General features: G+C 54.1%; 1 protein-coding gene across 2 annotated transcripts in view; it reads right to left on the bottom strand.

The window, feature by feature from the left end:
- The window catches only part of DNMBP (dynamin binding protein), a 79,279-nt gene that overhangs the window by 3,794 nt on the left and 62,011 nt on the right, over positions 1–13,474 (bottom strand). Inside the window, exons 6-17 of one of the 2 annotated variants that reach the window (XM_026651097.1) lie at positions 13,276–13,375; positions 11,155–11,302; positions 10,555–10,572; positions 9,655–9,854; positions 9,203–9,333; positions 8,721–8,825; positions 8,360–8,488; positions 2,449–2,781; positions 1,742–1,924; positions 1,461–1,659; positions 774–1,240; positions 300–362 (exon numbers count right to left, since the gene is read on the bottom strand). In XM_026651097.1, the coding sequence (XP_026506882.1) occupies positions 309–362; positions 774–1,240; positions 1,461–1,659; positions 1,742–1,924; positions 2,449–2,781; positions 8,360–8,488; positions 8,721–8,825; positions 9,203–9,333; positions 9,655–9,854; positions 10,555–10,572; positions 11,155–11,302; positions 13,276–13,375 (2,067 nt within the window). In that variant the 3' untranslated portion in view covers positions 300–308. Of the gene's footprint in view, positions 1–299; positions 363–773; positions 1,241–1,460; positions 1,660–1,741; positions 1,925–2,448; positions 2,782–8,359; positions 8,489–8,720; positions 8,826–9,202; positions 9,334–9,654; positions 9,855–10,554; positions 10,573–11,154; positions 11,303–13,275; positions 13,376–13,474 lie in introns of those variants that run through there. The other variant, XM_026651096.2, reaches the window with a different exon arrangement.

Genomic DNA, 13,474 nt, shown 5'->3' with positions numbered 1-13,474 from the left:
ATCCCATGACAGCTTACTTTGCTTAAGAGTCTTTGGTGAGGGACCTTGTCAAAGGCTTTCTGAAAATCTAAGTACACTATATCCACTAGATCCTCCTTGTCCACATGCTTGTTGACCCCCTCAAAGAATTCTAGGGCAGTCACTCCCAGAGCCCCACTCTCCTGCCCTGGTCACTAGCCAGGCTGATTTTCTACATGAAAATATGGAGAAGGGCTGGTCCTGAAAGGCAGGTATCTCCCTGCTTCCCCACGCCCAAGAGACCCTGTACACCCCATTTTCCCACCTAGCCTTGGGGGTCTGCACATTCCTCACAAGAGACGGGGTTGAGGTCCATAGGCGCTGACTCCGTGGGTGCTCCAGGGCTGGCGCAACCATGGAAAAAAATTAACAGGTGGCTTAGCACACACCAGCAGGCAAGCTCCCCCCCCCCCAGTGCCTCCCCCCACCAGTGGCCCCATTGATCAACTCCTCCCCTCCCTCCAACTGCCTCCTGCCCGCCTTGGAACAGCTGTTCAGTGGCAGGCAGGAGGTGCTTGGAGGGAGAGGGAGAAGCAGGGCCGGGGCATGTTCGGGGGAGGGAAGAGGCAGGACAGGGGTGGGGGCTTGGAGGAAGGGGTGGAGTGGGGGTTGAGCACCCCCTGGACTGATCAACCAGATCTGCCTCACACATGCCAGCACCCCTTCCCTAGTGAAGGGAGGGTTCAGCTTCTGCCCAGTGAAGGGTGTGACTTGCAGCCCCTCCCCCATAGAGCAAGGACAGCAGGGGGGCTTACCTGGTTGCCCTCAGACTCGCTGCTCTCCAGCCCCGAGTCTCTGTCCTCCAGCGAAGGTGCCGGCCTGAGGTATGCTTTGGCAGGGTGCCCACTGCGGGTGCTGGAGCTGCTGTTTGGCTCAGGACGACTGTAGCGTCGGTGAGCTGGTGTCATGTTGGGCTGCTGGTTGGATTCCATGGGAACCGTTCTATCAGAGGAGCCAGCCTGGGGCTGGGAGGCAGCATCTGTCTCGGAGGGGGACCTCAGGGAGTGGTATGGAACCCCTGGAGAGGCACAGTCCTGCAGAGGTTTCTGGGTGAAGGTCACGGTCATGCCACTGGGGTTGAAGGTCAGGGTGTTGCTGCTGTGCGGTGAGGAGCTACTGTGTTCGGACTCATTGGAGGAGTGGCTGCCCACCGAGATGTCTGAGTGGCTGCGGCGTGGGTTATAGGGCTTCAGGAAGGAGCTGTACACAAAGCCTTTGGTCACTGCGGAAAAGGGAGCGGGTCAGGGTCAGAGACGAAAAGGCTCCCATGGAGAGGAGAGTGGGTCAAAGGGGAGAGGATGATAAACCAGAGAGGAGACCACAGGAGACAGGCCAGAGTGGCCACCTGTCCCCGGAGGGTTACAGTTCGTTGTTCATGGATCCTGGCCGATGGCAGAGTCAGGGAAGACCCTGTGCTGCTGGAGGCACAGAACCCCACCTACCTCCATTGTCAATGAGCCAGCGGTTCTGGCTGCCCATGGGGTCCTTCTTCTTGAGGACACCCACAAGATCACCCTCCAGCAGCGAGACATCCAGGTCCTGGGCTGCGTTGAAATTGCGGTCTGCCTGGAAGAGTTTCTCCGGGGGGTACCTGGCCAGGAGGGCAGCTCGGAGTTCATCTGACTGCAGCATGTAGCTGGGCTGGAGGGGAACAAGACACCCATGAGAAGGCCCCCTTGGGCTCCCCAGACCAAGCCCCTGAAACAAGGCAGAAGGGACTCACTGGGCCCAGGAGTGGCTGCCGCCTGGCAGACTGGCGCTCCACACTCCTCCTGTCAAATGGTCTCTTGGCAGCCGTGTGGGACTCCGGGAAGAAGGTAAAGGCCTGGAGCTGCTGGAGAACTCGGCTGTGCTCCTCTTGGAAGATGGAGATGAGGTTCCCCTCCCTGCCAGCCACTCGCAGCAGCTGGAACAGGAGCAGAGGATAGGAAGCTGCCATCAACAGAGCTCTGCTAACCCAGAGACCCAGCAGCCAAAGGGGAGCTCAGCAGAAGATGAGCCAGATGCTGGTCTAGAACCTGCACCGGAGTCCAGGGCAAGGACTGAGCCAGCCCTGGAACTCCCCTCTGGCAGGGCAGGGGCGAGCCTATCCCGCCACTTCCCCTGCAGTCCCTGCTGTGGGGACAGAGGGTGAGCCCCCAGGTCTGCTGATCCAACACCTTTCACAGCAGCCCCTGCCACCGACAGTATCCAGTCCCCTGGAGCAGGGGGAGCCTACAGGCGCAGCCTCGAGGGGAGGCCAGAGTCTGACATGACAGCCACAGCTCCGCACACAAGGGGGACAAGCCTCAGGAGGCAGAAACTCCCCCGACACACGAGAGAAAAACTCCACAGAGGCAACATGTCTGCAGTGAGCCAGGAGCATCTGCAATCACATCCTCCCTGCTCCATCCCCTGCCCCTGTTGCTGAGCTGGGTTCTGGGAACTCACCGACAGCAGTGGCCTCAGCTCCCCCAGTGCCAGGTGCACAAAGTCGCAGTGAGCCCTGGCGTAGCCCCGCAAGCAGTTGGCAAACAGCTCCTTGGCACAGCGCTGGAACTTGGGCAGCTCGTCTAGTAGCTGGGCATTCAATGCCTCATAATTGTTGCGAGCTGACTGCAGCTCCTCAAGTGTCCGTTTGTCCTTCAGCTTCTCCGCCCGCTCCGTGCAGTTGTGGAAGTCCAGGAGCTTGTCGAAGCGTTTCTGCACCAGCTTGTGCGGCCCCATGAACATGCTCAGCAGCTGGTTGAGAGGGGAGATCACCAGCCGCTCCGTCCTCTCTTTCTGGAAGACAGTGAAACAAGAGGCAGGTGATAGAGCATCCCCCTCTTTCCTTGTTCAGCCTCTCTCAGCTAGGGCAGGGATTTATCTAGCTAGCTCCACGTGTCCCAAGTGATGGGGAGTCCTAGCTGTCCTGATTCGAGTCATCTCACTGGCACTAAACGTGGACTGAGATTCAATTTACATTCCCTTCACTCAGCTTCATCAGATACCTCCTAGTCGCCCCTCACACCAATCTCCTCCTAAGCCATCTCCCCCTGGGCTCCTGAGTCAGCCCCATGGACCATCCTGAATGTTCCCTCTTTGTCAGTTCCATCCAGTGCGACCTGGCAAGCTATAGGAGTGTTTCCAAAGTGGCAGGTCTGTGGGTAGGGATAAGCCACACAGGGTAGGACCACAGGCTGTGCCCGGGGTCCGAATCCATGTACCCTTTTGTCAGCAGTGTCCATTCCTGCACTGCTGGCAGCTTGGTATGCAGCACATGCCATCTCTGCCCTCTCTCTCCTCTGTCCCACCGTATTCCTACACCAGCGTTTCTCAAACTGGGGTCCATGGGCCTCGCTGTTCCCCGGTGTGTAGGAGGCGCTGGGAGGGAGGGGGAGGAGCAGGGACAGGGTGCGTTCGAGGGAGGGGGCGGAAAGAGGAGGGGCAGGGGTGGAGCGGGGGCAGGACCTGGGGCTGAGCGGGGGATGGGAGTCCGCAAAATTTTTTATTTCAAAATAGGGGTCCTTGGGTTGCAGAAGTTTGAGAACCTCTGCCCTACACTATACCCACATCTCCTGCTGGTGCACCTCACGCAAAACCCTCTCTCCCAGCCACCTGAGTGTCTCACCCTGAATCACTCCCCATCAACTCCACTGTGCTTCATGCTGAAGCTTCCATCTCAGTTACCTCCCAACTCTCAGACAAAACCACCATCCAAGTCGCCCCCACTGCATCTCAGCCTAACCCACCTCCCGAATCACTTCTCACTGTCTCACCCTAGTCACACGCCACGGCACTTCACCCGGCACTTCACCCTAACTCGACCCTTACAATAGCACAGTCTGCATCTCCATCTTACCCCAATTCCTTCCCATCACCCCAACTTGTCCCTCCTCCTCAGCCCAGTGTCAGTCTAATTCATCCCCCTGCAGTGTCTCACCCTTTCTCGCTAGTCAACCCCCATGTCACCCTCGTTCCCAATCACTCTCTTCTATCACTATACTAAATACCCCGTCACACTGTGCTTCTGCCTAAACCATCCCCTAGTCATCACTGTTGTGTCTCATGTTCAATCCTCCCTCCTCTTCAGTCCCACACACCTTTGGTCTCACCCTAAATCTTCCCCTGTTCAAATCCATCTCTCACACTACACTGTACCCCCCAATCACCTCTCGGCCTCTCACCAGGAATAGTCCCCCAATCACTCATGCATCCTGTTATCAACCACAAACACCAATCATTTCAAAGCATGACATTATCCCCATTCCCTGATAAGCAAAAGTGTACTGGTGGAGGGAGCTCTTAGGAATGACACAATCATGTGGAGAGAACAGTGGTCTGGGACTCAAAAAACCTGGGCTCAATTCCTGGTTCTGCCACTGGCCTGCGGGGTGACTTTGGCCAACTAATTTCACCTCTCTGTGCCTCACTTTTCTCATCTGTACAATGAGGTTAATGATGTTTCCCTCCTTGAGCTCGACTGACAAAAAGCACTGTGTAAGGGCTAGCGATTATCATCCTTACTATTATCATAGTAGTGTCTCAGCTACACATGTACACAATTATAACTTCCTAAATAACTACTAAGTCCTGCCACCAATTGTCTTTCGGTTCAAAAAACTAGGAAATTCACTGACAAAAACCCTTGTTAATTCAGAGTTAAGGTTGCCTGGTGGCATACTGTGCCCATCCAGACCGCCAGAGATGAGGAAGTTACTCACCTTGTGCAGTAATGATGGTTCTTTGAGATGCGTATCCCTATGGGTGCTCCACTGTTGGTGTATGTGCACCCCCCTGCAGCTGATCAGAGATCTTTGATAGCAGTGTCCGTTCGGACCGCACATGTGCTCCCCCTCCCTCATACTCTGCCTCGAGGCTAATTAGCGCTGCACAGGCAAACCACCCTCAGTTCCTTCTCTACCGCAGAGTCCCTATCAAGAACTCCGAAGTAGAGGGGAGGAAGGTGGATTGCGGAGCACCAAAAGGAACACACATCTTGAAGAACCATTGTTACTGCACAAGATGAGTAACTTCCTCTTCTTCTTCAAGTAGCGTCCCTATGGGTGCTCCACCCTAGGTGACTCCTGAGCAGTATCCCGGATGGGAGGCTGAGGCTTCGGAGTCGAGTCTCTTAAGGATGAAAATACAGTGGAGCCGAAGCAGACTCCCCAGTAATCGCATAGTGTTCTGCAAAGGTATGCATGGATGCCCAGGTGGCTGCTCTGCAGATTCCCAAGGTAGGGACATTCTTGAGGAAGGCGACAGAGGAGGGGAATTCACTGCATCAATCATGATGGACTTAGGCGAAGGGTGGGAGAAAAGAAATTCCGTATCCTCAGGGAGATGCATAGTCTTTTTATCGGCAGTAAATTGTTCAGTAGGTTAATTACCCCTCACCGTAAAAAAATGTGTGCCTTACTTCCAATCTGAATTTGTGAGCTTCAACTTCCAGCCATTGCATCATGTTAGATCTTTCTCTCCTAAACTGAAGAGCCCATTATAAAATATTTGTAGACTGTAATCAAGTCACCCCATAACCATCTCTTTGCTAAGCTAAATAGATTCAGCTCCCTGAGTCTCACTGTAAGGCAGGTTTTCTAATCCTTTAATCATTCTCGTGGCACTTCGCGAAACCCTCTCCAATTCATCAGCATCCTTCTTGAATGGTGGACACCAGAAATGGACACAGGATTCCAGCAGCAGTCGCACCAGTGCCAAACACAGAGGTAAAGTGACCTCTCTGCTCTTACCCAAGATTCCCCTGTTTATGCATCCCAGGATTGCATTAAGCTCTTTTGGTCACAGGGTTGCACTGGGAGCTCAGGTCAGCTGATTATCCACCACCATCACCCAAAATCTTTTTCAGAGTTTCCCTGGATAGAGTCCCCCATCCTGTAAGTATGCCCTACGTTTTTTTTGTTCCTAGATGTATTCATTTAGATTTAGCCATAGTAAAGACACAGATTGTTTGCTTCTGCCCACTTTACCAAGCTATCTAGATCACTCTGTATTGGAGACCCGTCCTCTTCATTATTTGCCACTCCCTCAAATGTTGTGTCATCTGCAAACTTTATCAGTGATGATTTTGTTGTTTTCTTTCAGGTCATTGATAAAAATGTTACATCGTATGAGGCTAAAACCCGATCCTGGCTAGATCTCTAGAAACACACCTGCTCAATGACAATTGCACATTTACAGTTATATTTTGAGACCTATCAGTTAGCCAGCTTTTAATTCATTTAATGTGTGCCAGGTTAATTTTATATCATTCTCGTTTTTTTTTAATCAAACCGTCGTGCGGTACCAAGTCAAACGCCTTACAGAAGTCTAAGTTTATTACGTCAACACTATTACCTTTATCAACCAAACTTGTAATCTCATCAAAAATAGTTATCAAGTTAGTTTGACAGGAGCTATTCTCCAGAATCCCATGTTGATTCGCATTAATTACATTACCCTCCTTTAATTTTTTATTAATCAAGTCCAGTACCAGCTGCTCCATTATCTTGCCCGGGATCAATGTTAGGCTGACAGACCCATAATTCCCCAGGTCACGCTGGTTGCCCTTTTTAAATATTGGCACAACAGTAGCTTTCTTCCAGTCTTCTTTAACTTCCCCAGTGTTCCAAGACTTATTGAAAATCAACATTAACCATCCAGATGCAATGGATGCAAGTTGTGTGGACCTGCTGATTTAAAAACGTCTAACTTTAGTAGCTGCTGTTTAACGTCCTCCAGAGCAGTGGTTCTCAACCTTTTTTCATCTTTGGACCACTAAAAATTTTTGAATGGAGGTGCAGACCCCTTTGGAAATCTATTGTCTGTATCTATAGTTGAATTCTGTTCAGTCAGTTTTCAGTCAAAATCTTTCATGGACCCCTTAGACATAGTCCATGGATGACAGGTTGAGAACCACTGCTCCAGAGATACTAATGGAATGGAAAAAACTCAACCTTCTGGAAACCAGGAAGTACAGAGTTAAGATACATGCCCACATAACCTTAACTCTGCCCTCTTTGAACAAAGCCCCAATATGCCTGTGACACATACTTTCACTCTATGTTTGTGCTGTACTGAACAAGAGCTACCTACCCCTGCCATACATTCAAACATTTAACCTACTCCGTAGACAGAATACCACATCTGCTAAACTTTACAACCTCCTCAACACCTTTCACAACCCAATAACCCTTATATGTACAATGCCATCTAACACAATATGTTCCCTTACCCTTCATTAAACGCAGAGAACACACACAGCAAGACCACCCCTGTGCCCAGCCTCTGACACAGCCTACTCAGATCATGTCCTATCACGTCCTATCACAATCACAGCTCTTCCAAACTGCTCCCACTAATCCCACTACCATTCAATGCAGCTACACCTAACACAGTGAACACAGCAGCAGTACATGCAGATAATTTCCAGTGGCCATTGCCAGCTCCAAGGGGGCAGAGCACAAACTTAATTAAAACCCCTCGTTAGTCTCCATTATCACCAGACCTCGTTGCCTCCATATCTGACATGAAACTTTCCTTCCTAGTCCCCAACACTGTGCCTCAACCTAAGTCCTCCCTTCTAGTCAATCCTCATTTCACTCTACATCTCCTGTGGCCACCCCATGATTCACCCTAAATCTTCCGTCTAGTAACCCCCATTTTATTAGTAAATCATCCGTTCTAGTCACCACCCCATATCACACTCACTGACCACTCCACGAATCCCTCAGTCATCCCCCCACTTACTCGTGCTTTCTCTCACTAATCTTTGCCTCTCATGACATTGCTCGTTTCACCCTAAACTTTCCTGTGAGTCACACTCTGTAGTATCCCTGAGCCCCACAGTCACCCCAAGTATCATCCCAATTCATTCCTAATGACCCCTTCGACTCTCACCCTCAATTTTCCCTGCTAGCCATCATTCTGTCTCACCCTAATCTGGCGACTGCTAACCCCCCATGTTTCATAAATCAACATCCCCATCAACCCTGTGTCATCCAACTTCATCCCCTCACTCTCTTCTGCTGTATCTCTAGCTAACACCCCATGTTTCACCCTAAACCCTCCTCCCTTACCGTAACTCTAAGTCAATTACGTGTTTTGTCAGTGAATAGCCAATAAAACCCAAGCCTAACACCAAGCTTCACAGCCTTCCCCAGCTCAAAACAGCACAGTCCAACCCGCCCAGCTGGCATTACCCAGAGTGTAAATGCATACAAACGTTCGTAGTCAGACTGAGCACGTAATCCGGAACCTGTAACGGGGCCGCGTTACCCCCCCACACACACTCATTCCAAGGGCCCTACTGCTCCCGCCCATGCAGAGACAGCAGGTCAGCACAGAGGAGAGAGGATACAAGGGGAGGAGGTTCACTTACAAAGCTGGAGAAGAGCTGGTCGCTGATGAGTTGATGCACTTTCTGGAACTGCTCCAGATCCCCACTGCCCTGCTGCATGCACAAGTCCCACATGCTCACAGCTGCCAGCACCTTCACACAGGCCGACTCCTGGGGTGAGGGACACAAACAGCAGTCAGTGCAATGATCACCCGCTGCTGAGGGCTGTGCAGAACCCCTCCCACACAGCCAGTGACCCAGAGAACAGGGTCCCTTCCCTCCCCTTCCACTCTCACCCCAGAGAATAGGAAGTGCCAGAGCTTGAACCCTCCTCTAGAAGACGGGAATCACTGACCCCACCAGGCTGACTAGCGAGGGCAGCCCCAGTCGAGCATGGACTCACCCGGACATGCTGCAGGTAGAGGGAAAGGTCTCGGATGAAGGATTTGATCAGCCGCTCCTGCAACCGGAAATTCTTCTCCGTCTCCTCAAAGGCCTCGTCCTTCAGCTGTGATGGAGAGTGGCTCAAAGGGGTCAAATACAGCACCACAGTGTCCTACCCAATGGGAACTGCAGGTGGCCCTTTGCTCCCAGAGCAGAGACAGGCCATGGGCAATGCCTCCCTCCAAGGGACGAGAGACTGAGGGACACTGACACCCCAACATACACTTACCCAGAGGAGAGAAAGGCCAGAGGCACTGACCCCTGGCCGTGTCTGTACCGGGCTCCCACTGACCACTCCCCCCACCCATCTGTGCTGAGCTCTGGATCACCAGGCAGAGCCACGTGATGAGCATAATTGGAAGGGGAAGGCCAGAGGGGTACCAACTCCCTCCTTTCTGCTCCCTCTGCATGAAGTGGGCTCCAGCTGCGCGGGTGGATTACCTGGGGGGCGAAGCCTGTGAGGTGCTTGAGGTGGCTGCTGACACGGTTGGATTTCTTGATGATGGAGTGGAAGTTGAGCTTGGAGATTTTCTCCATGAGGCTGTCCTCATCCCCTTTTCGGTACTTCAGCACTGGGAGAGGCAGGAGCAGGAGTCAAAGCTCCACACGGGCAACTGCCCTGCAACCTCATCACCTACCCCTGGTGCTGCATACCCCCAGATACCTCCCTCTTCCCCTCCAGCCACTGCATCCCCATCCCCCCGCCCACCCCACAGTCCTGCTGTCCCATCTCCACCGCAGCCCTGCCACCATGTCCCCCACACCCAGCTGCCACATCCTCTCCACAGCTGCATTCCCAGCCCAGCTGCCGCATCTCCCCTGCTGCCTCCCTGTTCCCGTGCCCAGCTGCGCTGGGAGTGCCTCCTCATCCCGGCTCTGCCAGGCTGGCTCACCCAGGTCCTTGCGACGTTTGTACTCGTTGATGTTGACGTTGATCTCTTTGACTGCAAGGACTGCAGCGGTGAGTAGTGCCTTGTCAGGGTGCGACTCAGGTGTGGCACTCAGCAGCTCCATCAGCAGCAGTGGGTATCGCATCACCCTCTGCACAGGCTTGATGAGGAAGGAGCCCAGGTTGATGTAGTTTGTGCAGCCCCTTGGCAGTCAGGAGGAACGAGATGCATCAAACTTCAATCCAGCTCCACAGAACAGTGCCTACCCCGCCCCCCAAGCCCACCCCAACCCATTGCACGTATTCCCCGAAAGCTACTGAATCTCAGTAATTCACTGCACCCGTACGTCCTCAAAGCTTCCCAGCCTCAAACCCCAGACTCACCATGCTCCTAAAAACCAAGGCGTCCACCCATCTCAAACCTGCTGCAAACTCACACCCTGCAATCCACATCAGCCTCAAACTGCCCGGGCCTAGTGCACCGCCAACCCCTTCTTTTTACCACAATCCTGCCTGCCATCAATCCTGATCCCACAATCTCACCAACCCATCAGCCTCGCACCCTCCCTCCCACTATCCTGGCTGTGCGCCCCAGAGCCCAGACTCTAACCTAAACTCTGTACAGACTGATTCTATATGAACTGTCTACACTGGACATGACCTCTCCATTGCTCTGCCACACTCCTGCACAGACACCCTTTACCCTTCCCTCCTCTGCCCAGCCCAGCCACGGACCCACCAAACCCAGCCCCAGGCTTCTGCATTCACAGGCTCCATGCAGCACCATTAGGTTTCCGCAGGCACGCACACAGCCTAGGGAAGGAGGATGTTAGTTGTGGGGATGGGTGGCAGGGCTGAGACAGACTGACAGGCATGCAGTGAGTAATGGGAAGGAGGCACTTACCACTCACTGTACAGGCTCCTGCAGGGCCGCAGAGGGTGGAAAAGCAAAGAAAGGAAGCTAGTTAATGGGACGATCAGGTGCGGGCTCCAGTACCCAGCACCTCTGCCCCGCAGTGACACTGGGAAGCAGCTGCTTGCTCTGTCCCAGAGCTCAGAGGCTGAAGCTGCTGGCTTCAGGGGGATTAGCCTTTTGTGACCCTGAGCCAGGTCGCTGAGAACGTCAGCCAGGCAAGGAAGCCAGTGCCGTCAAGCCACTAACCAGGCAGGACCGAAGGCTCAGGAATCTTCACCCCAGAGATGTGCTGCTCTCTGTAACCCAGGAGGGGTCCTGCAGGTATCCTGCCTGGGGTGGGAGGGGGAGATGAGGCATTCAGGCCAGGGGGCCTTTTCTACTGTTGTCTCTTCTCTTCTGCTAAGGCTCAGAGACCAAAGGGACATGGACACCAAGACAGTCCCGTGTATTCTTGTAGGGGGAGAGAGAGAGTCTGCAAAAGGGGCAGGAAGGCAGGCTCCTGTCTCAGCATGCTCAGGATGAGGGGCAGAGAGGGGAAGGAGGCGGCCCAGACTCCTGGCCAGGATGCGGAGTGGGGAAGGCAATCACCTGAGGCTCTCCAGGGAGTTCAGCAGGTGTTTCTGGATCCTCTCGTCCTTCTCGTAGGCCTCCAGCAGTGCAATAGCCTCCTCATGGTTCTGGCAATACACTTTGTACACCTCTTCCAGCCCTGCCTGGTGCGCCAGGAATGCTGGCCCTGCGGAGAATGACCAAAGCTGCTCAGTGGCTCCTGCCCACCCTGAGCTCTGCCCAGCCCTGGTGCCTTTACAGTCTCTATTTCTGTCCTGGCGAGATGCCCAGAGCTGTCCACTCCCCCTGCACACACGTTGCTTGAGAGGACGGCAATATCAGAGCACCCAGGTTACTTTCCAATCATTCTTAATGCACCTGTACATCCTCCTGCTTTTCCGCCTGCTGGTGTCCCTGCGCAGCCGCCGGCACCGAGCGCCCCATGCCAACTCATTACTTATTACATGGATTAGGGCAGTGCCCGAAGGCCCCGCTACAACGGTGGCCTCCTTGTGCCAGGAACAAAAAGACAGTCCCTGCCGCCTGAGTTACAACAAGACACAACAGAGGCAGAAGCAGACACATGGGGGTGGGCAGGTCGACCAGGTGAACAGTGAGACCAGTTCACTTTGCATAGTGGGCAGCAGTCTCGGCTCCCCACCCGCCTGGCTATTATCCCTGGCTGTGCTCTGCGGGTATCACAGCACAGGTGAGTGCAAAGGACGGACCCAAGGAGAAGGGCCTGGCTTTATGGATGTGGACAGGGTTTTCACACACACGTGGGGAGGCCAGGGAGTCAGCAGGGATTGAGGCTGGCTCATGGCACAGTGGAGACAGAGGTCAATAGCACGACGAGATCACAGCTCTGATTCCTGGATCTCTCCTCAGAGGGTCTGGCATGTTCAGAAAGGCACAGAGTCCAGGGCAGTTCAGACTGTCTTTGCACACACGTTAACAGATATGTACTCAAGCTGAGCTTTGCATGCCACTGTGCTGACTGCACTACCAACGTACAGTACTTCTATCCCTCTGGAGGTCCCCCTAATCCCTCTGGCGTTTACCAGCTGAGTCCCCAGCAGATGTCTGCACCTCACTGGGCACTTCCTCCTCCCAACTGCTCTAGGCTCCACAGGACCCTCATACTCCCACCCCCGCCATCCCGCCCCTCTCTCCAACCCCAGGATGACGCGTTTGTCACAGGTGGGACCCAGCAAACCGAAAAGAGCTGAGCTCCTGGGAGTTCACAGGAGAGAGCAGAGAGCCCAGCTCCGGCAGGTGACAGCAGGAGCAAAGGGTCACTAGGAGCAGAGAAGCCGCCTCTGGAGCAGAGAATAACCCCGAGGCATGCTCCAGGGCAGTCAACCACACAGGATGCACAAAGCCCAGGAGGGACTCATGCCCCTGAGGTGCCCACTGTGCATGGTGGAAGGGGGAGCGGGGAGAAACTGAGCAGCCCTGAGGGTTTGCCACGACTAGGACAGAAAGGGGGTGGTAGGAGGTATCCCTGTGGGCGCTCTCATGAGGCAAGTTGCCCGTTAGCACGTGGTGTTGGGCGAGCTGCTGCCAAGGGGATTTCAAACGAGTTAGAACATGCTCACTAATGCCTCAAAATATCTTTTATCCTAGTCAAGAAAAACCTGGAGAAAAACCAAAGGAGCCTAATGCCAGAGACCCCCAATGGCAGGATCCCTAGCCAGTCGAGCCCATGGAGGGGAGCAAGACAGAGTCTGGGGAGCTGCACCCTTGGCATGAGTGGAGGAGAGCACTGGGGCAGAGCGAGCCCAGCCACGGAGAGGGGGAGGGTTGCAAGAGAGAGGAAGGGAATAGAGTGGGAACATCCTGAGGCGCACCGGGGAATTTCCAGTGAGACCCAGGTCGCAGTGAGCCTCCGGGGGGTTGGAGGGATCTGAATGTCCCAGCGCACAGACCCAGCAGGCATGGAACGATCTCCCAGGGAAAGCCTCCTTACTGGAGTCACTGAGCATGGGACAAAGCTCTGGAGAACAAGCAGCAGGGCTCAAGGCTGGCCTGGCCCAAGGCAGGGAGGCAGCAGATGAGCTGAGCCCGCACCTTCCCATTGAAACAGCTCCCCTTCTCCCCCCTCCGCCCCCACCCCTAAGGGCCCGCCTGGCTTGGGAGAAGTAATAACAGAATCCATACCAACAGCGTCCCCAGCCTCCAGGGTGCCCAGCAGCTGCTTGGAGAAGCTAATCACCATCTGAATATTTCCAAAGAGCCCCTCAAAGTCCACACTCTGCACCTGTGAAGACGGGAAGAAACGCATCCAGGTGGGAGAAACACTCAAGGCCAGGCCCCGCAGCGACCTCACCCATGCCCCCCACAACCCCCCCCCCCCCCC

This window comes from Terrapene carolina, unplaced genomic scaffold (genome assembly GCF_002925995.2).
Source record: "Terrapene carolina triunguis isolate 2854851 unplaced genomic scaffold, T_m_triunguis-2.0 Scaffold95, whole genome shotgun sequence".
NCBI classification, from domain to species: domain Eukaryota; kingdom Metazoa; phylum Chordata; order Testudines; family Emydidae; genus Terrapene; species Terrapene triunguis.
This window is presented reverse-complemented; position numbering and strand designations above follow the sequence as displayed.